At 52.7% G+C, this 18,695-nt stretch overlaps 1 protein-coding gene across 2 annotated transcripts in view; it reads right to left on the bottom strand.

The window, feature by feature from the left end:
* The window catches only part of ARID5B (AT-rich interaction domain 5B), a 120,277-nt gene extending 105,424 nt beyond the window's left edge, over positions 1–14,853 (bottom strand). The window contains exons 1-3 of one of the 2 annotated variants that reach the window (XM_059821268.1): positions 14,833–14,853; positions 14,385–14,645; positions 807–1,032 (exon numbers count right to left, since the gene is read on the bottom strand). In XM_059821268.1, the coding sequence (XP_059677251.1) occupies positions 807–1,032; positions 14,385–14,645; positions 14,833–14,853 (508 nt within the window). Of the gene's footprint in view, positions 1–806; positions 1,033–14,384; positions 14,676–14,832 lie in introns of those variants that run through there. The other variant, XM_059821267.1, reaches the window with a different exon arrangement.
* Between the last annotated feature and the right edge of the window lie 3,842 nt (positions 14,854–18,695).

Below are 18,695 nucleotides of genomic sequence, written 5' to 3' on the forward strand. Positions count from 1 at the left end.
TTGGAACATTTGTTAAAAGCTTGGTACAACAGAGAAACATCCCTGGGATGCACTTCAAAACGCCATCTCTGACAGCTATTACGCTTCCAAGGTCCTAATACCACAAACAGGCATATTTACCAACAGGAGACCCATCTCCTTTGGACCTTCAGCCCCCAACACAGATTTCAGAGGTGTAAGTGACTGTGAGGTACAAAAGCAACCCCAGAGCTGCAAGCCTGTCTGCAACCATCCAACGTAGCAGAGCTACCATCTCCTATAGTAACATAAAGCTCACTAGGAAACACTATAGAAGAGACATCTCCCTACCGAACAAGGGACAAAGCTCACCTTATGGAGACACGACAAGCACCAGAAGCAGGTGACAATCCTGCGCTTCTGGAAGATGGGATGTGAGAAGTGAAAGGCCTTGGCTCTCCCCTGCCCGGTGGAGGAGGCCTCGGGAAGATGTCTCAGGCTCCTCTGCCCACAATGGACAGCTCTGACCTGATCTCCAGGCCTGCAGAGCCCCAGGAGAGCCCCCTTGATGATTACTTGTGCACGCACCTTCAGGGTTTGAGCCTAGCGCTCAGGGACATGTCTACAGAGCAGACAGGTATCAGAGAGTTACCCCATGCTAATCCTGAAGGAGCCTGCAATGAGCTCACCACCACCCATACCACTCAGGTATCTCATCACCACACCTCTGCCCGAAGCACTGACTTACCTTGGGAATCAGTGATGGCTTGGCAGGATCGGACTCATCCACCTTTGAAAGATGTTCACCCACGGGCCCCTCCCCATGGGAGAAAGTAAGGGATACTCACCAAGATCAGCCTTTTCCTTCAGGATGTCTTTGAAGTTCAAGCCGCTGTTGAGTGTGGATTGTCTGTATCTCGTCAAGGCCTCCTTCTGCCCATTCTTCCCCACATCCATCGGCTTGACCGGCTCAGCCCGGAAACCACACTTCCACTTGGAGAAATCGGACTGTGCCCATTTTGCCAAGTCCTCAAGCTTCACAGTAACTTTCTCTGAAACAGCAATAACTTCATCCTGCAAGAAGCAGTCAAATAAGAACACAACACGTCATATGGGGCTCCACGATGACCGACAAACCCATAACGCCACCATCCCATAAGCTATTGGAAAAACCTTTCTTGCTGTTGGCAGATTAATTTTTCTGTAATACAGAATAGCTAGTCCTTAATTTATTCCTCCTGCCACCTAAGTGGAAATATTAGTTGTTTACTTGAAGCAAATACACATGATCTAAAGACAATTTCTAAGACCAAGGCAATGATCCTAAAAGGCATTTGAAATGCAGGTTGCCAAATCACATTCTGTATAACCCAAAGCCTTGAGGGAAAGTTTGTTTTTTAGGTGCAATTAGCTGCAAATGTAAAAATTCATGGCTGGATGACTAACTGTTATAGCTAGTCCTGAAATAAATGGACTAAGTAAATCTCAGATTCTTGGAACTCTGACTCACCAGAAAATTCTTGTGTTTATGGTACATTTTCCCTTGGCTTATACACAAATATTGAATTTAACTTTTGTCCTAAAAATTAAATAAAACTGTGATGTAATCCCAAAAGAAATACTACATAAATGTTATGTGCTTCCCACCAAAAGAAACTTGCACATTCTCATGTTTCTTAAAACCTTTTTCAAGATCAGAACTATAATTTTTTTTCCCTTCTTAAACATACATTCTAAGAAAAGCACTTAAACCTAGTTTAGCCTCCAGAACATATACTCGAATTAAACAGCTCTAATTGCTGAATTTTATCCTTCCAGGAAACAATCAACTCCTCTCAGTCATGATGAATAAGCAGAATGTTTTATAACTGACTCCAGTGAGCAAGGGCTCAAGAAAGCCTCAAAGAAATAAATAAACAAACATACACACATATCCAGCAAGATACACTCCAGATTTTTTAGTTAAAACAGCAGAAATAATTTATGTCGTAATGAGAGCTGGTTGCACACCACACCTTGCACACCACACATTTCTAATGCTAAATAAGGTTACAGGTTCTTGAAATAAATAAACCAGAATCCAATTTTTCTCTCAAATAAACACAAGTATTTGCAAAGGGGAGAGAAATTCTTTGAGTTATTAAACAAAGAGAAAAGCACAATTGATTCTCTCTGTGTGTGGTTTTTTTTTCCACTGAACACATTGCTCAGGAAATAAAATACTGCTCAATAGGAAAAAAAAAGCTTTATTGTGATAAGTTACACACAATACAAAACCTGAAGTATCTCTAGTAAAAAAGCAGATCTGATATTCCACTCTCCCTTATATAATACAAAATCGTTTTATAAGCAGGCACCTTCATTATATTTAGTGCAATAACAAATATTTGGTCAGAAACAAATGGCATGTTTATATGCTAAGCAAGCTTGTAATAAAATCTTTTCCTTTATCATTGCACAGCATAAGAGCCTCCACCGAACAACAAACAATAACAGTGATGTTTTAAATCTGTTTATGACAAACGTCAATACTTTGTAAACAAGCGCTGGGTACTACAAAGTACAATTTCAGTGGATGGTTTCACCCAATTTCATTACACCATCCACTTGAAATAAAAAAGCTGTAGTTGCTATACATTTTATAGCTATTACATGGTGATTATTAAATGTCAGGATGGAAAAAAAAAACCCGTATATATAAATATCAGCCTGCCTGCAGACAGTCTCAGCAATTTCTGGATGAAGTTCTCTTTCAGGATGTTGAATACCATCACCAGCAACTACACAATTTCTAGTATTCAACACTAGAGAAATCTATTTAGCAGCAGTTTTAAAAAAAAAACCTGACTTGGAGATCAGATGTGTTTTTGGTTAAAATATTATTTTCCAAATAGCTCTCATGATCAAATGATTATGATTTCAATTACTAGTTTCTTCATATCCTTTCCAAGAACTGGTATGACTAATTTTGGCTGGCATACAAAGTAAGCTGAGCAGACAATTTATTAACCAAAAGAAAAGTACAATCACTATTACATCATCAATGAATAAACTTGTTTTCGAGAATACAACCTTCGCACACACGCACATGATATGTACACAGGAAAAAAAAAAAAGGGGGAAGGGAAAAAAAAAGAAACCCTACTGTAACAAGGGTGAAGCAATGCCGGTGTACTCCCCGGCTCTGCCCAGGCTGCCATGGAGGGGTAACCAGAGAGGCAGGAGCAGGGGGAGAGGTGGCTTTTGGGGGACAGGGGAGAGCATACCCCAGCCGTATGCCTTCTGTGGCAGCGTCATGGCCGCGGCCATGAAAACACACGGCGTTTAGCGTCCCCACACTGACGTGAGGGGCCAGGCAAAGCCCCTGCGAGAAGACCATCGTGCGCTCACCTCACCCCTTCACAAAATGGCAACGGGACTCTAAATACAGCCGCCATGGTGCAAAGGGGTGCCCACAATGGCACCACAGAGTGGCTGAGCGTGCAAATGGAGTGCATGAATATAAAATATAACAAAAATTCAGGCTGTCACTGTGCCGTGACAGAGGGTGTGGGCCAACCCCCCCCACGCAGGCGGTGCTAGGCAATGGCCCCTTGTCAGGGCTGCCTCATCACCTCTGCAGCAGCTGGGTCCTCAAGGGCACCCGGTCCCCATCATCCCTGCGGCAGCCATGTCCTTAAGGGCCCCAGGCTGGCCCCCAAAAAGGCTGGGACCGCCTGAGGAGGGTGGCTGACCGCAGGCCTCGTGCTCATGGCTGCTAGGCTGGGCCTTGTGCCACCGCCCGGCAATGGCAGCACCCACCTCACGGCTGTTGGGCCAAGAGGGCCCATCTCACACCTACTGTAACTGCAGCTCCACTGCCGTCAACCCCCCAAAACCCAGAACCGTTCCTAACATTAAAGACGCCGCTGTGGGGTTTTGGGGTCATCCCGAAGGAAGCGGGGCCAAGGCTGAGCCTGGCCTGCAGAGGCGATGGCGGCAGGACGAGCCCCTCGTGAGGCAGGCCGGGCAGCACCGCCTCGCCAGCAGCGCCCAGCCATCCTCCGCACCAGCACCAGCCTCGTGTCCTCCCCTTGTACCGCTAGTGACCGCCACAGCTGCACCAGGGAAACATGGCCGAGTTCACTTTCAGACAGAAAACAGAAGAATTACCCTATATATTTCAGGGCCTGCCTTGGGTCGCCCTGCCCTATGCACTGGGTAGACCTGCTCTCTCTTGCTGCTCGTTTTTTGAGTTCTTGCTCATTTTCGGCTCAATTCAGAGACAGAAGGCCACGTCCTCCCCAACTTCCTACATACCACAGCTGTCACGGGTCAGACCACAGTCCTCCTTCGAGTGCCGCTGCCACCGCCGATCCCGCCAGTGAGGGACCACATCTCCAGAGATGTTTTCACCCTGGCACCTCATCATACAAACACTGTCAAGCAGCAAAACATGGCGGGTAGCTTCAGCCCCTTCTTTCTGAGGAGCCCAAGACACAGGCAGCTGCCAGAGAGGCTGTCTTCCCCACATCTTGGCAGTTCGCTAACACAAGAGGTCATTTACCCCAACGCCACCCGAACAGACATCACCCAACTATTTCATCAGCTCTGGGATCTCGATGCACCTTGCCAAGCTTTCACACATCCTTAAGCAACCTTTCCAAGCGCTCAGACCCAAACTATGAGTTGTGGAGTTGTTTGTTTTTTTCTTTTTTTGGAGCAGCAGGTGACAAAAGGGTCTCTCTCCTTTTTTGTGAAGCAAAAATGTCTCACAGCCCTGTGTCACAACAAAAGTTGCTTCGGGACCTGCAGGGCTCCGCCAGCCAGAGAAGCCCCCGTAGCCATTCGGTATCAACTGCTGCACGCCTACTGCCGCAGCCCTTCTACAGAAACCCCTTCAACGAGATGACAAAGGAATACAGATGTTGAATAAATAAAAACCAGGTACACGGTGACACATGACTAACAAACCTTTAGAAGATTAAAGAAATCTGCCGTATAACCTTCATGTCATTCATAATTATATCTGTGTGTAAACATGAAAAACCACCCACGTCGCATACAGTGCATATATATCTCCACACAAAAATCAACTCATCGTGTATTAGCTATGCTCTGAAGTGATATGTTTATGAGGTCTCCATTGCGTGGTTAAGTCTTTAATTGCAGTTTCTTCCTGCTACAGCAAGATGAGCTTTGCAGGAGAAAAAAGCCAGCACCAATTTCAGCTCTGCTCAGGAATGAGATTTATCTCGGATGTGCCTTTTCGGACGCTGGCCGACCAATGCCAACGCTTTTCCCAGCCACAAAGTTGTCTAAATCTTGAAATAAGTACTGACTATGAAAAGAGGCACTTTTTCTTCTGTTTCTATAAAAGCGGGTATCTAGTCAGCCTGTAATTTTAGCACATCTTACAAGACTCCTGAGCAAAGTATGATAGTTTCACCTATCAAGTGGGAAATGGGGAGATGGTTAAGAAAGATGGTGATACAAACCCTTCTCATCCCTCTCTTGTTTTTTAAGAGCTTATAGGATTTGCATTTTCAGAGAAATCGTCCAGGGAGAAGGGGCCAGTATCTTCTCGAGAGCCATTATGCTTAAATATTATGTCACTGTTGTCTAAGCAACCATCACAGCCTCCCGAAAGCACAGAATGCTATATTGCCTGACTCAGCAGATGGCTGAAATACTTACATCCAGGGAAGGAGGTCAGGTAGTTAGAATAGTTTAAAGCAGATAATTATTTTTTAGAAGAAATATTAACTCTTACAAGGCAGGGAGTCACAGGGTAGCACAGGGAGGTCGTACATCTTGATTGCACACCCGCATACAGTACGTCACAACTCCTCACTCATTGCCAATAACTAGGAAAGATTTATATTTTAGAGACGCCGAGGCAGCCTTAAAAGAATTACGGCGACTGAGATATCTCAAAATTTTGACGTGCTGAGACTGTTTTCACTCCAGTGCTTCCAGAGGTCATTTAAGGAATTCTGGAGGGCACGAGCGAGTCGAACACCTGCTTGGCTGTCTCCTAACATCAAATACATGGCCTAGAGAGAAACAGGAGACATACTGTAAAAACTCTTGCCGATAATTACAGAAGACACTGCGTGTCATTTATCTGATCAGTACAATTTGCATTAGAAATCATCGTCAAGCCTTTTTACTGAAACCTTTAGCACGGTAGGTAGCTGGGGATGCATATTTTACAACCCAGTACATTGCCGATGAAAACACATTCATCCACAGGAGCAAAAAATACAGTGCGACTCTTACGGACTGCATTCACCGAGGATAATAGAACTGCATATTTCATTTGGGCATAAAGGCCTCTATTATTCTGGGCTTTTTTTTACATGCCATGTATTTTTTAGTTCTTTGCGATTCAGGTGAAAAGGACCTTCCTGTACCTTGCACAACAATGCTGTTCTCGCCCTGGGAATCCAGTTCCCTGCTCTAGATCCCTTTGAGGAGAGGAAGGTTGCGTTTTGGAGGTGGAGAAAGGAATGAGGGGACTTATTTCCAATAAGCCCCTCTCCCATAGCAGTGCATTTACCTGGGTGTTTAAGGAAAGTACTGTCATGCTTACTTGACAGCACAGTCAAACCAAAAGGCCCTGTTAGCAGAGAGTTTATAGTCCAGAGCTCTTCTCTGCCATACAGATGCTACCAGGGCTCTAGGACAGTGGTGAAAACCAGGTCATCTCAACTTGGTCCTAATCCACTTGCCAGAATTCGCTCAGGAGCCTGAACCCAGGCCTCCAGGGTCATCTCCTACAAGCAGCACTTCACCCAAGCTTTCCTCTAGGGACTATATTCAGACCTAAAGGGGCAGAGAACATTTGTACCGGACTGCTTTGCTCTCAGAGACTTTCGCCAGTAAGAAGGTCCCGTCTCCCAGCCGCCTTCAGTGGACTGGGGGTATACATGGGGTTTTTTAAGACTGCAGGATCACAGACTTGCTAAAAAACTGTGGCTGCGTCATAGAAAAGGTCTGGCTCCGGGAAGTGCCCTGTTCAGCCTCCCTACAAGGCACACAAAGGACTCTCCTGCGATCCACTCCTTTATTACATGTTGCTCTTCCAGTACAACCTTTCTAAGCAGGCTGCAGTCCTGAGGAGCTGGGGCACAGCTCTGCCAGGTGGGAACCGCTGCTCCTGTTCTGCAGGTGGGATCACCGAGTGATGGGGAAACCTCACAAGAGGCTCCAGCGCTTGGCACGGGCAGGGGCAGCTTTCTTCTCCCTTTTTCTTGCCCCAAGTGCCTCATGGAGAGCTGTCTCCTCATGCACTCCCTAGCCCAGGGCAGACAGAGGTGTCCTGAAGGATGCACGGAGCAGAACTGACCGCTGGGCTCTGGGCCTGCAACGCTCCCGGGAGACGCCAGTGTGCAGGGACCTACAGAGACCACCGCTCCCCACCCATGAACCTACAGGGAGAGCCTTGAGAATGGCAACACACACAGCCCTGTTTACCTGGCACACAGGAGAATTTTAAAGAGGCCAAGGCAGAACCTTTCATCTGTTAATCCGTCACTAATTATTTTAAAGGGCTATAATGATCTCGTTAAATTCAGGTGACAGGTATTTCCCCAGCCTACCACGCTATTTCCCCAGCCTAAGCACAGCCACACACAGCTGTCTGAAACTCAGGCTGATGGAGAATGCTAAGTCCAGACATGTTCATTCCATCTGCTGGGGTCCAAAACCCCAAAGAAGAGACGAAGATAAAGGACACAGGTGAAGCATGTGAAGTCCTATGGTATTTGCTTTCCCTTGTATTAGCAAGCAGCTTTTTCCACGTGGCTCAGTATTTCTAAAGCGAGACACGCAAAATGTCCTGGAGCAGGGCAGCACCACATTTTTTTAGGATGCTTTGTGGGACACCGGTACATCTGGCCCAGCAGTGGGGTGGAGATGGAACACACAGAGGGACAGCTGTGAGCAGCTAGACTTGACATTTCTACTGCAAGCCTCCTCCTTCATTTCTGAGGTGTTTTTTTCTCCCTCCTCCTGCTCCCGAGCAGAGGTTCAAATTGAATTTATATCTGTCATCGCAGATAGAAGTTCTGACCAAAGAGAAAATAGGCTTCAGTCAAAATGTTTTCCCGTCAGACAACTCACAGATCTCGAAGAGTTGTTTTAGTTTAGGCAAGTTGACAAGCAATTCATTCCTAATTTTGCCTACTACAGTTACAGTACGAAAAGCTTTCCTCGTAGATTACATAATTATATTTTTCTTAACAAGGAGTACATTGCATTAGCAGGTTTAAATTATGCAAGCTTATTCTTTTGTCTTTTGTTATATTGTGTTCTATTGTGCTGGTAAAACAATATGTGCTTTAATTAGCAAATATCTGTAAATAATTTACTTGCTTTTCATACAGCAGAACAATGGAGCCAATTTTCACATACATCCACTGAGCATGTCTAGGGGGTTTCTTGCCAGAACCTTCCATTGTTCAGTATCTGTATCAATCTGCCCATCATTAGCAGCTGACGTTCAACAACCCAGGAAGAAATTAAAGTTTTGGCCCCTGGGAGCAGCCCCAAGCCCCCCAAACCCGAGGCTACGCTTTGCAAAGAAAGATTAAAATATCCAGAAAATGAAAACAAACTCTTTTATTATCTATAACCCTGGCACCTTCGCATAGAAACATGGACGCCTGCCAAGCATTAAGGTCATTGGATTAATGCCATAAAATGCCGATGTTCATCTGACCTTCTGACTGCATTTTAGCTACAAATAAAAAGCTCAACTTGATACGACACTATGAATCATGCAAGCGTCTAGTCTCTGCAGGGTTAACGCTGGGTGTGAACCCACACTGCACACGCACAAACACACATACACACACAAAGAAAAAAGCTCTTAAATCAAGAGTGGATGACTGTTCGGAGACTTAAGGCATTGTTATTTTGAATGCGAATGAAAGGGCCAGAACAAGCATTGCAAGAATATTTCAATTATGTATTTCCCAGAACTACATCTCTGAGCAACTAATGCAAATATTGCTCCCACAGCAGTAGAACTTCTTCCTGAATAAAAGCATATAAGAGCTTGAATCAGAACATACTTTCTGTATCATTCGCATATTGTTTGAATATTATTAAAAATGCAAAATCTATGTATGCGTTACTCTCCTGAGCAATACAGTAATTATGATTAAGGGACAAGCAGCACAAAAAGAGCCAATTTATCTTACTTGTGCTTAGGAATACTATTGTGTAACTAAGCAACTAAAGACAAAATATAGTCTAATTAATTCACTCCTATGCTTATTTAAAAGACACAATTAGAACATTTTTATTTTCCAGCCTGCACAGTATCTCAACATGCTTGAGGGTGTACCATGTGAGGCCTATTATTCTCCAAAGACAAGAGTTTAATGTTTAGTGCCACTGATGAGACTGGGAACAGCAACTCTGGAGAGCAGTGGGTGTATTTCACAGTCTGAATGCACTGGGAAGCAGAGGGAAAGGGGAAGGGGGGCGGGGGGGGGAAGGAAAAAAAAAAAGGAATCTGCCTTAAGTGACCAGACACGCAGGATTGCTGGCCAATGGCTAGCAACATGTGGCTTCTCTGAGTAATACCATTGCCCTCTCCTTCCTTTGCCAGCATATGCTTCTGGTGGTGAGAGAGATAAAAATATACAGAGTGGATATGCAATTACCAAAACCATGATATTTTATGACAAATGCCATTTCTCTTAACACTGCTATTACAGTGCGCCTGATTTCCAAAGCTGAATTAATTTGAGCAAGTGTACATTGGAGATTGATGCTATTAGCATGATTTTTAAAGCACCCTTTAATAATCATAATCTGCATGTTTGAAACGTGTTGTCATTACCAGCGTTGACAGATACGAACATGAGGCACACACCGTGGAGACTAAAACAGGGCTGTTCTCGTTTCAAGGAAGAGCGTACAGATTCCTACATCTCTCAAAAAAATCTATTTCTGTGCAAAGGGAGTAGCACATTTTCCAAGGGGGGCGGCAGTAAACGGCTGGCGGTGTAAGAACCCGCGCTCAGGCCAGCCTGTGCTACCTTTACACACCAGGGTAGGACCTCCGCAGACGGAGAGCCCCTCGGAAACAAATCAGGCTTTCGAGGGATGCTGTGAGCATCTGTCCTGAAATGAAGAGAGAACAAACCCGCTGCCTCCCTTAACTTTCTGGAAGAATCTCTTCTGCAATTATAAATGACATACATTTATGGAGTGACTTTTTTTTCTTTCCCCCAATTAGTCTGAAAATGCAAAATACTGCTAGGGAAATAATTACAGGAAACTAGCTCTCTCCTCTCCTCTCTATGAGCAACGCTTACTCATGTAAATTACTTGCATGAGTAAGGATTATTTGCAAGGCGAAAAGCATTGCATCAGATCCCCAGTTTGGGAGAAGAGATGAAATCAACATGAGTTCGTAGTAAACTTAGCTCCCGATGAATGAACCAAAGGCAGATCCCCACTGACAGTCCGACCTCAGAGAAGCAGCATTCACGACGACGCAGGGCAACACAGGCAATGTCATACCATGCAAAATAAATTAGTCGCTTGTTTGGGGTTTTTTAGGAATTGTACACATCACATCAAATACCATCCCTGGTTTTAACGAGCACCGGCTTTGATATGTATTTTTATGCCCCATCTAATTAATGCCAACACCTTTAAAAACATGAAAATACAAGGCACTAACAAGCATTTTGCTCTGGAACTGCTTCTGCAAAGGTCAGTCGTTGCGTAGCCCCACACGACCCCTTGAAGCAGAGAGAAGTAAATGAGCCGGAGGAGGATTCGGCCACGAACCCACGGGCCTCAGGGCTCAGGGGCTGAGCACCATGGGTCCAGGGTGCTGCGCGAGGGGACAGGGCTGGGGCTGGGGCTGTCTAGCGGCAGCCGGCCGGCATCTGCTTCTCACAGTCAGGGGCCAGAAAAGCTGGGGGGCTGCTTTCCACATGCGCCCCATGAAATTGTTTCAAGCGCGACAGAGTGCTCTTACAGCCGCTCCCTCCGGACCTTCGCAGCCCCCCTGAGCATCCTCCTCCGAGCCCTGCGCGAGGCGCCTGCCGTCACAGAGGTCTTCCCTTCCCACGCGGGAGGTGACATGGGGGACCGCGCTGGCCCACAAGCGGCGGAGAAAACCAGGGCAAGGTGGCAATTTCCTCTGGCAAAACAGATGCTTTCCCCATTTGGAAAGCGGCCCTCCCAGGAACGGAGGACAGCCACTTTTCCCCCGCTGGAGGGAAGGGGGTGAAGGCTGTTCCCACCCTCCAACCAGCGCTGCACCTGCTGCAGCTTTTGGGCTTGACGGTGAGGTCAGAGGCAGCACACCTGGGCCCCTGTGTTTTAAAAGCAGCAATAAAGTTTTCAGTGAAGTAGAGCAAAACTCTTCTAGATCACCTAACAGTGTCCCCAAAGGCACCATCGCTCTCACAAAAACATCTCTGCTGCTCCTGCGCAGCCAGACCGCTGCTCTGAACCCGATGCCGGAGCTGGTCCCAGCCCCTCCATGCATGTTGCTCTGGGATGCGATGAGCATCGGGGGCCAGGAGCGCTCGTACCTGCAGCGCGCGACTGGCCCCATCCCACATTTGCCATCCACTGCGGCTCCCTGGGAAGCGATCTCTGGCTGGCTTCTGGGGCCGAAGGAGAGTTTCTCTGTCATGCTGAACGGGGAAGCTCGGCCTTAGGCGGAGGGAGGGGTACCTCGGCGGAAGCACACCTGGGCTTGAACCCTTCGCTGGGTCTGGGCCCCAGTGTATGGAAACACCCGGTTTTAGCAGCAGTCAGGGTTATATTTAAGTTTGGATGATGAATTCAGCTAGCTATAAAAAGACTTATATTTACACTTATCACTGATTAGCTCAAACATTTGGCAATCAGATAAAACACGCCATCAGAAATTTCTGAGTAACAGCAGCATTACATACCTCCTCGCTTCTCCTCCCTCCTTGCAGCCACTAGCTGAATATTGTCATAGTGTCAATGCTGCTATTATGGAAAACAGGCAGCGAGCTGCTTCTATTAATCATGCCACTAGCGCAGGTAGCTGCTAGCGACTATGCCTAAATCTCTGGTGGGCTCGATCGCAAGCCTGCGATTTGACCACTCGCTCCCCTCATTGAGAATTTTGTTGACAGCAAGCGCCCCTGTCGCCCTTTGCCTCGGACATCGTGGATTTGCAATATGTGTTGAAGCACCGGTTACTTCATTCCCGCTCCCTGAACGCAAGACAAGGTGGTTTACCCCCTCGGCAGTCCCATGCCGTGAATAAGGTCTACCCTGATGGCTACCAGCCGCCTCTGACTTGAGAGCTGCACCTCCTCCCCCAGGAGTCCAGCCCGGAGTTAGGGAGCCTTGTGACCCCAGAGGCGGCCCTGCCGCCGCTTTGGGGACAGATATGGATGTCAGTTACGTAAGGAACGCGACCGTGGGGCGGTTAGGCGAAACAGCCGCCCTGCGCGCCGATGAAGCCGGTTACCCCCAGACAGCGCTTCGCAAAGCGCCAGCCAGCACCCAGCCCTTTGTCTCTCGGCTGCCTGCGTGTCCCTGAGCGGAATTCGGATCGTTCCAAACTATTAAAAATCGATAATAAAAAATCATTCCGATGTCTATAAACAAGTTAATGGAGTAAGTGAAAACAAAGTACATTTCTTAATGGGAGTGTTATGTTGCCCTCTCTAGGCCCTGGCTCTCAGTGCCGGTTTCTGTAGGCTCCCTGCCAGAGAAGTATCACTCAGAGCTGTTGCTGTTGCTGCTGCTGCTGCTACTCTGCTAATGAATGACTAACTTAGGCCAGAGGGGAAATGACATCACCGGGGTGTAAAACACAACTGCATTAGGAAACTTTTTACCTGCTTTACATTTGTCATAATTATTCTACACAATACGACCGGCATTTGCATAATTTCAAGGCGTGCCATTATCTTAATTGAAAATTGTTTTCATATGGTTGAATAATGCAGAATGACATCAGTTAAAGCCCCAATGAAATGCACAAGTATAATCACACGGCTAATTACTAGCGGTGTTTGCATGTAAAAATAAATAAAATTGTGCATATTATTAGGAAGGTACATGCAGCTGAGAACTCTCGTACCGGAGCAGCGTTTTACTCGTAATGGTAGGATTAATTTTCTCTGATGTTCCTACCACAGTAACATGAGCTGATCATTAAGGCGTATTAAAATGATTTGTGTCCCTTTCCCCACCCCCCCCCTTCCAAATATCTTTCATTTTACACACACACACACACGCAGACGAGACACACACAGGCACAGTTTTAAATAGTCACCACGGGCAATTTCAGAGCATCCATTGCTCACTGTCATCTCTCTGATTCTTAGGAAAAGGCTCCCTTATCTCAGTGGCACGCACAGAAAATTAAAGTGAAGAGGTGGCAGCGAGCGAAGGTGGCTCTGAAACGCGTTTCGACTGCGTACGCGTGTGTATGGGCACACGGCTACGCCGGCACCTATAGCCCCGCGTGCCTCCCGAAACAGCCCCCGCGGACAGCCGCCCCTCGTTGCACCTACACCCCCCCCCCCCCCCCGCCGGCATCTCCAGCAGAAGTTCCCCCGAAACACCTCGCCCCCCCCCCCCGCCCGGTCTCCAGCCCCGACCCTCCCCATCCCCGCAGCCCTTTCTGGGTGCCTCATCCTTCCCCCTCCCCAGCCCGCGGACTCTGCTGAAGCAGTAAATTGGAAAAGCAAATAACGGGAGGGAGCGGGGACGGGGGGGCGGCCCGGGGCGGGGAGGGGGGGCGCAACCTGCGCGGCTCCGCGGCCCCATCCCGGGCGGTGCGGGGCGGGCGCGGAGCCGCGGCGGGGCTGCGCGGGCGCCGGCGGTGGGTGCCGGCGCGCAGCGTGTTTGCGCGGCCGCACGGCGGCTGCGAAATACGCCCAGGCATATCTGCAAGTTATTTGAATGTATTATTCCCGTACCTGTCATTTATCACTTTATTCAACACGTCCCTGCCAGCTCAATAGCTTTTGATCTCCCTCAGCCTCCATTTCGTAATTTCCGCCCTCTTAAACGTATCGAATACTAAAAAAAAAGCCCCGAACAATATCGAAATCCCCCCGACGTGGGCTTTTTCCCCCCTCTTTTCTGCGTGTTTTGTTTGGGGTTTTTTTGGTGGTTTTTTTTTTTTTTTTTTTGTTAGCGAAGCCGGAGAAGGGCAGGGCGAGCCCCGCACGCACTCCGCTGCCCGCCGGGCCGGGGGCGCCCCGCACCCCGACCTCCCCCCGCCCCCCCCCGCCCGCCCGCACAAGTTCCCGGGCAGCGCGCACCGGAGCGCCCCGACGGCGCGGCCCCTCCGCGCTGCCCCGCCACGCACGGCGGGGAGGGGGGAGGCGGGTGGGGGGGAGCGGGGGGCTAGCCGAGGCCGGGCATGCAGGTGGGGACGGGCGCGGGGGGGCCGGCGCTGCGTTTACCACCTCGCCATGGTCACTGGTCCTGCCCTGGGGGGTGTCCTCGGGGAGAAAATAAAGTTTGGCGCTGGAGAGAAGTTGCCGGCTGGTGCGCTCCTCCCAGAGCAGCTGCAGCTCCGCGATGCAGGCGGGCTCCTCCGCGCGGCACCGCACGAAGAAGAAGTCGCCGAGGGAGAGGACCCGCGCCCGGCCGCCGCCGCGGCGCTGGAAGCGGAACGCCCTGTAGAAGACGTAGGGGCCGTGCGAGCCGCACGGGGCGCCGACCCACTGCGGGGAACAACAACACGGCAGCGGCATCAGCGCCGGCTCCGCGCCGCGCCGCGCAGCGCCGCGCAGGAGGAGGGAGGGCGGGCGGAGGGAGGGCGGGAGGGAGGGCGGTGGGGAGGGGAGGGGGCGCGCAGCGGCGCGGAGGCTCCGCGGCGGCGGGGGCGGGGCGCGCGGGGCGGCGCGGTACCTGCAGTGCGCTGCGCTCCATCGCGGCTCCGGCGTGATTGAACTCAACATTCTCCCAAACTTGTTGGCGTGAATGGAGCCCGGCAGGTCCTGGCAGGGCAAAGCCGGCCCCGCCGCCCGCCGCCCCCCGCCGCCGCCGCCCCCGCGCCGCCCCGCCGCCGCCGCCGCCCCCCGCCCCGCCGCGCGCGGCGACGCCCCCCCCCGCCGTCCGCCCCCCGCCCCGCAGCCCCGCCGCCGCCCCGCCGCGCCCCGCCGCCGCCGCCGCCCGGCGCCGGCCGGCCCCCCGCCGCCCGCCCCGGCCCGGCAAAAATGCCGCGGGGCGGCGGCGGGCCCCGGGGGGGCGGCGCGGGGACGGCGGGGCGGCGGCGGCGGCCCCCGCGGCGCCCGGCGATTTTTGGGGGGCCGAAAGGGCGGCGGGGCGCGCTGCGGATCTGACAGGACCTGCCTGTATATGTCTAATATAAAGACCATTTCCTGCGGCGCGAGGGGCGCTGCTCGTCCCCGCGCGCGCCCGGCGGGGCCGCCGCGCTCCCACCGCCGGGCCCTGCGGAGCGGCGCGGAGCGGCGCGGAGAGCGGGGGCTGCGCGCCCGCCCGCCCCCTCCCGCCTGGCGGGCCCGGCCGGCGGCTCCGGCGGCCCTCTGAGGGCGGGCGGCTCGTCCGTAATTTATTTATCGGTTTTCCCCGGGAAAGGAGGAAAGTGGGTTATCGATTATATAAACACATCAATATTCATGCCCCGCCGCGCTGCGCGGGGAGACGCAGCTCGGCGAGAGAAAACAACGCAGCCGGGGGAGGGGGCGCGGGGAGGCGCGTCCCGCGGCGGCGGGGGTGGGCGCGCTCCCTCCGCGCCCGCGGAGCGCGCAGCGGGACGTGCCGGCACTGCTGATCCGCCGGGCGCTGCCGGAGCCGCGGGGCCGGGATGGCTCCGCGGGCGCGGAGGCGCGCGGGCTGGCGGGCAGGGCGGCTGCGCGCCTCGCGGAGCGGACCGGCCTCTCACCTGCGCCCCGCCCGCCCCCCGCCGCCCAAGGCGGCGCCGCACGTCGGGGACAGCCGCGGGCTCTGCGCATCCCGCGGAGCCTCCGCCACCCCGCGCTGACGCGGGCAGCTTGGGGTGCCGCCGCGGAGCCCCAGCCGCGAACAGCCCCGGGGAGGGAGCGGGGGGGGCACCGCCGGCTCTGCGGGGGCAAGCTGCCGGCACCGCACCCGCGCAAGGGCCGCCCGCAGCCCCGGGCACGGAAAGTTTCCATCGGGGCGCCGTGAGCTGCAGCCCCGCAGGTAGATACCACTGCGGCGGTGCGCGGCCCTCCGCGCCCGCGGAGCCCCCACCCACCCTGGGCAGCGGCGGGCGGGTCAGTTTGGGGGCATCTTAACGCTCTTTTCCCGCGGCGCTGCCCCGCTCCGCTCCGCGCCAGAGCAGCCAACGGCGGCTCCGCGCCCGGGCGCGCCGGGGGGGGGGGGACGGACAGACGCTCGAGGCCGCCCCAGCGGAGCAGGTCCGGCCCTGCCGCCGCGAAACGGCGGGGACGGAAATAAATAAATAAACACGCAAATAACTAAATAAATAAAAAAATCCTTAATAATGACGGCAGCGGTGACGTCAGCACTGCGTGCATCACGACACAGCGCGGCGCGGGGGGCAGCGGCAGCAGCAAGTGCGGGTGTCCGCGCCGCGGCCGGGGCGACCCCTGGCGCCCGCCCTGCCGCCCTGCCGCGGGGCCGCCCCGGCTATAGCGCGGGCGGCGCTGCCCGGGGGCCGCGGCCCTGCGGGGCCCGAACGCCGGGCGCTTGGGTTACGTTGAGTCGAGGAACGCGCTTTCCGCGTTGCGGAAACAGATGCCCGTCCTTGCGCCTGTGGCCCAAACGGGTTTGGCAGAGCGGAGCGTAACGTGCCAGCGGCCCGGGCCGCCTCAGCGCTCCGGGCGCGGCCGAGGGCACCGCACCGGGCGTGAGGGGCCGCCATGCCGAGAGCCCTGGGGGATGGCTGGTTTTTTGGTGACTGGGAATAAGGAGGAACTCCTGCCCGAGGCGCAGGGGAAGGCTGGCTTGGCCCCGGGCAGAAGGCGCGGAGCAGGCACAGGAATTTGGGCAGCGCTTGCAATGGCGCCGTCCGGGTGGGAGCTTCATCCCGACGTCCTCGGCGCTCCCGTCCGGCTGCGCGGCTGCTCCGGGCTCCCCTGGGATGTTGGGTGCTTCTCCAGGCGGAGGCTGCCTTTCTTCTGGATCCTCCGGAGGAAATAGCAAATTCTTCCTTCCAGTCTGTAAAAGGTTTCACCTTTCCCGCCCTAGGCCCTCCTGAGATGCCCCGAGCATCCATCCGCTCTGCGGCCCCGCAGCCTCTCGGCTCGCACTGCGGCGAGGCGGAAGAAAGACATCTTCAGTGCCGGGGAAGGGGAATTTGCTTCAAGCGTTTGGCGCGCCTGAGATGAAGGTGATGGAGCTCAGGCTGCGGGAAAGCTGATGTGCTCTCCTAGGGCTTCCGAAAGCGGGAGCGGGCAGGGCAGGTGCTCGAGCAGCCAGGCCGTGAGCGCTGGGGGTAGGCTGGGACGCGGGATGCGGCAGGCGGGAAGGCAGCAGGTACCAGCGCTTGGGCTTTCACCCGGCACCGGTGGCTTGTGTGTGTCTTGGGTGGGCAAAACCAGCAGAACGGCTCCGGAGAGTGGTGGAGAGCAGCTCTTTTGGCCAGTGAAGTCTGGTACTTCATGGTCAGGAGCTCAGTCTCCTCGGGGAAGGATGTTTTGCAGGGGCTGGGTAGGGATGGGAGGTGATGCAAGGGAGACCCACACTTGGGCACGTCCCGGCAGAATGGGGAGTGGTGCTCCGTTTCACCCCCAGTGAACTCCTGGCCGGAATAACTCGTATTTCTTCAGCAATTCACCCTTGTTTTCACTGACCTTGGCATGTTTAATCAGGGTTATATTCTCATACAGATAAAACCGTCCTCAAATGATTGTTACAATATATTGGGCACAAACAGGTTTTTATTTGTTTATTCATTTTCTTTATCTCAGGCAGGTAGGGCTGCTCCTTTCCCACAATATATAATCAAGTAGCAAAGAAAACTTCTCATTTCCATTTGTGCCCCAATCCCTCTGCTTCTGCCGCAGCAGCCGGGGCCCGGACACTGCTGGCAGCCTCGGTGCTGGCCCTGAGCTCCTGCCCGCTGCACGGAGCATCACTCGCAGCTCTCTTGCAGAGCCCCATCCTTCCCTTGAAGCCACGGCAGTATAGCCGCTGTCAGTTATGTATATGGTGGTGAGGCTGGATAACCACGCAGGGGCACGTTTTGGTCCTCTCAGCAGAGGCTGCTGCTCCGTGCAGCGGGCGGGGAGGCAGGGGTTATGCACGGTGACCCAAGCCACCTCTCGACGCATTGAGCTCCTGCAGGGCTCCATCTCACCTCCAGATTCTGGGGGAGCTCGACTCCAGAGTCCATACTTGAGTTTACATCCTTCAGGCTTACATCTAAAACCAAAATTCAGATGGTGGGACGAGCTGATGTTCACTTCAAGACCCAGATCTCTAATGTCTAGAAGGTCCCCCGAGTAGGTCAGTTTCTTGTCACCAAACTTTGGTTACCTGAAGGTTTGGTGTGCAGTGTGAGCTGGGGGCTCAGCTTCATGCCGTAGACACCAGCAAAGGCAATTCCCAAGGGCCAGTTGCTGCTCTCAGGGGACACCCTGTTTCCCACGGGTATAGATTTGCTTTGTGAGAAGCAAAGGTGTGCAGAGCTGTCAGAAAAGGACGAGGTATATGGGGGCCACCTGCCCATCGCCCCGCAGGTCCCTTCCCTGCCACCCCCCCGATGTGCATGGGGCAGGGGAGGGGGCCCAGCATGGGCAAAAGGAGGTGTTGACCCTCTGTCC

The sequence above is a fragment of the Gavia stellata genome, chromosome 9 (genome assembly GCF_030936135.1).
Source record: "Gavia stellata isolate bGavSte3 chromosome 9, bGavSte3.hap2, whole genome shotgun sequence".
NCBI lineage: Eukaryota > Metazoa > Chordata > Aves > Gaviiformes > Gaviidae > Gavia > Gavia stellata.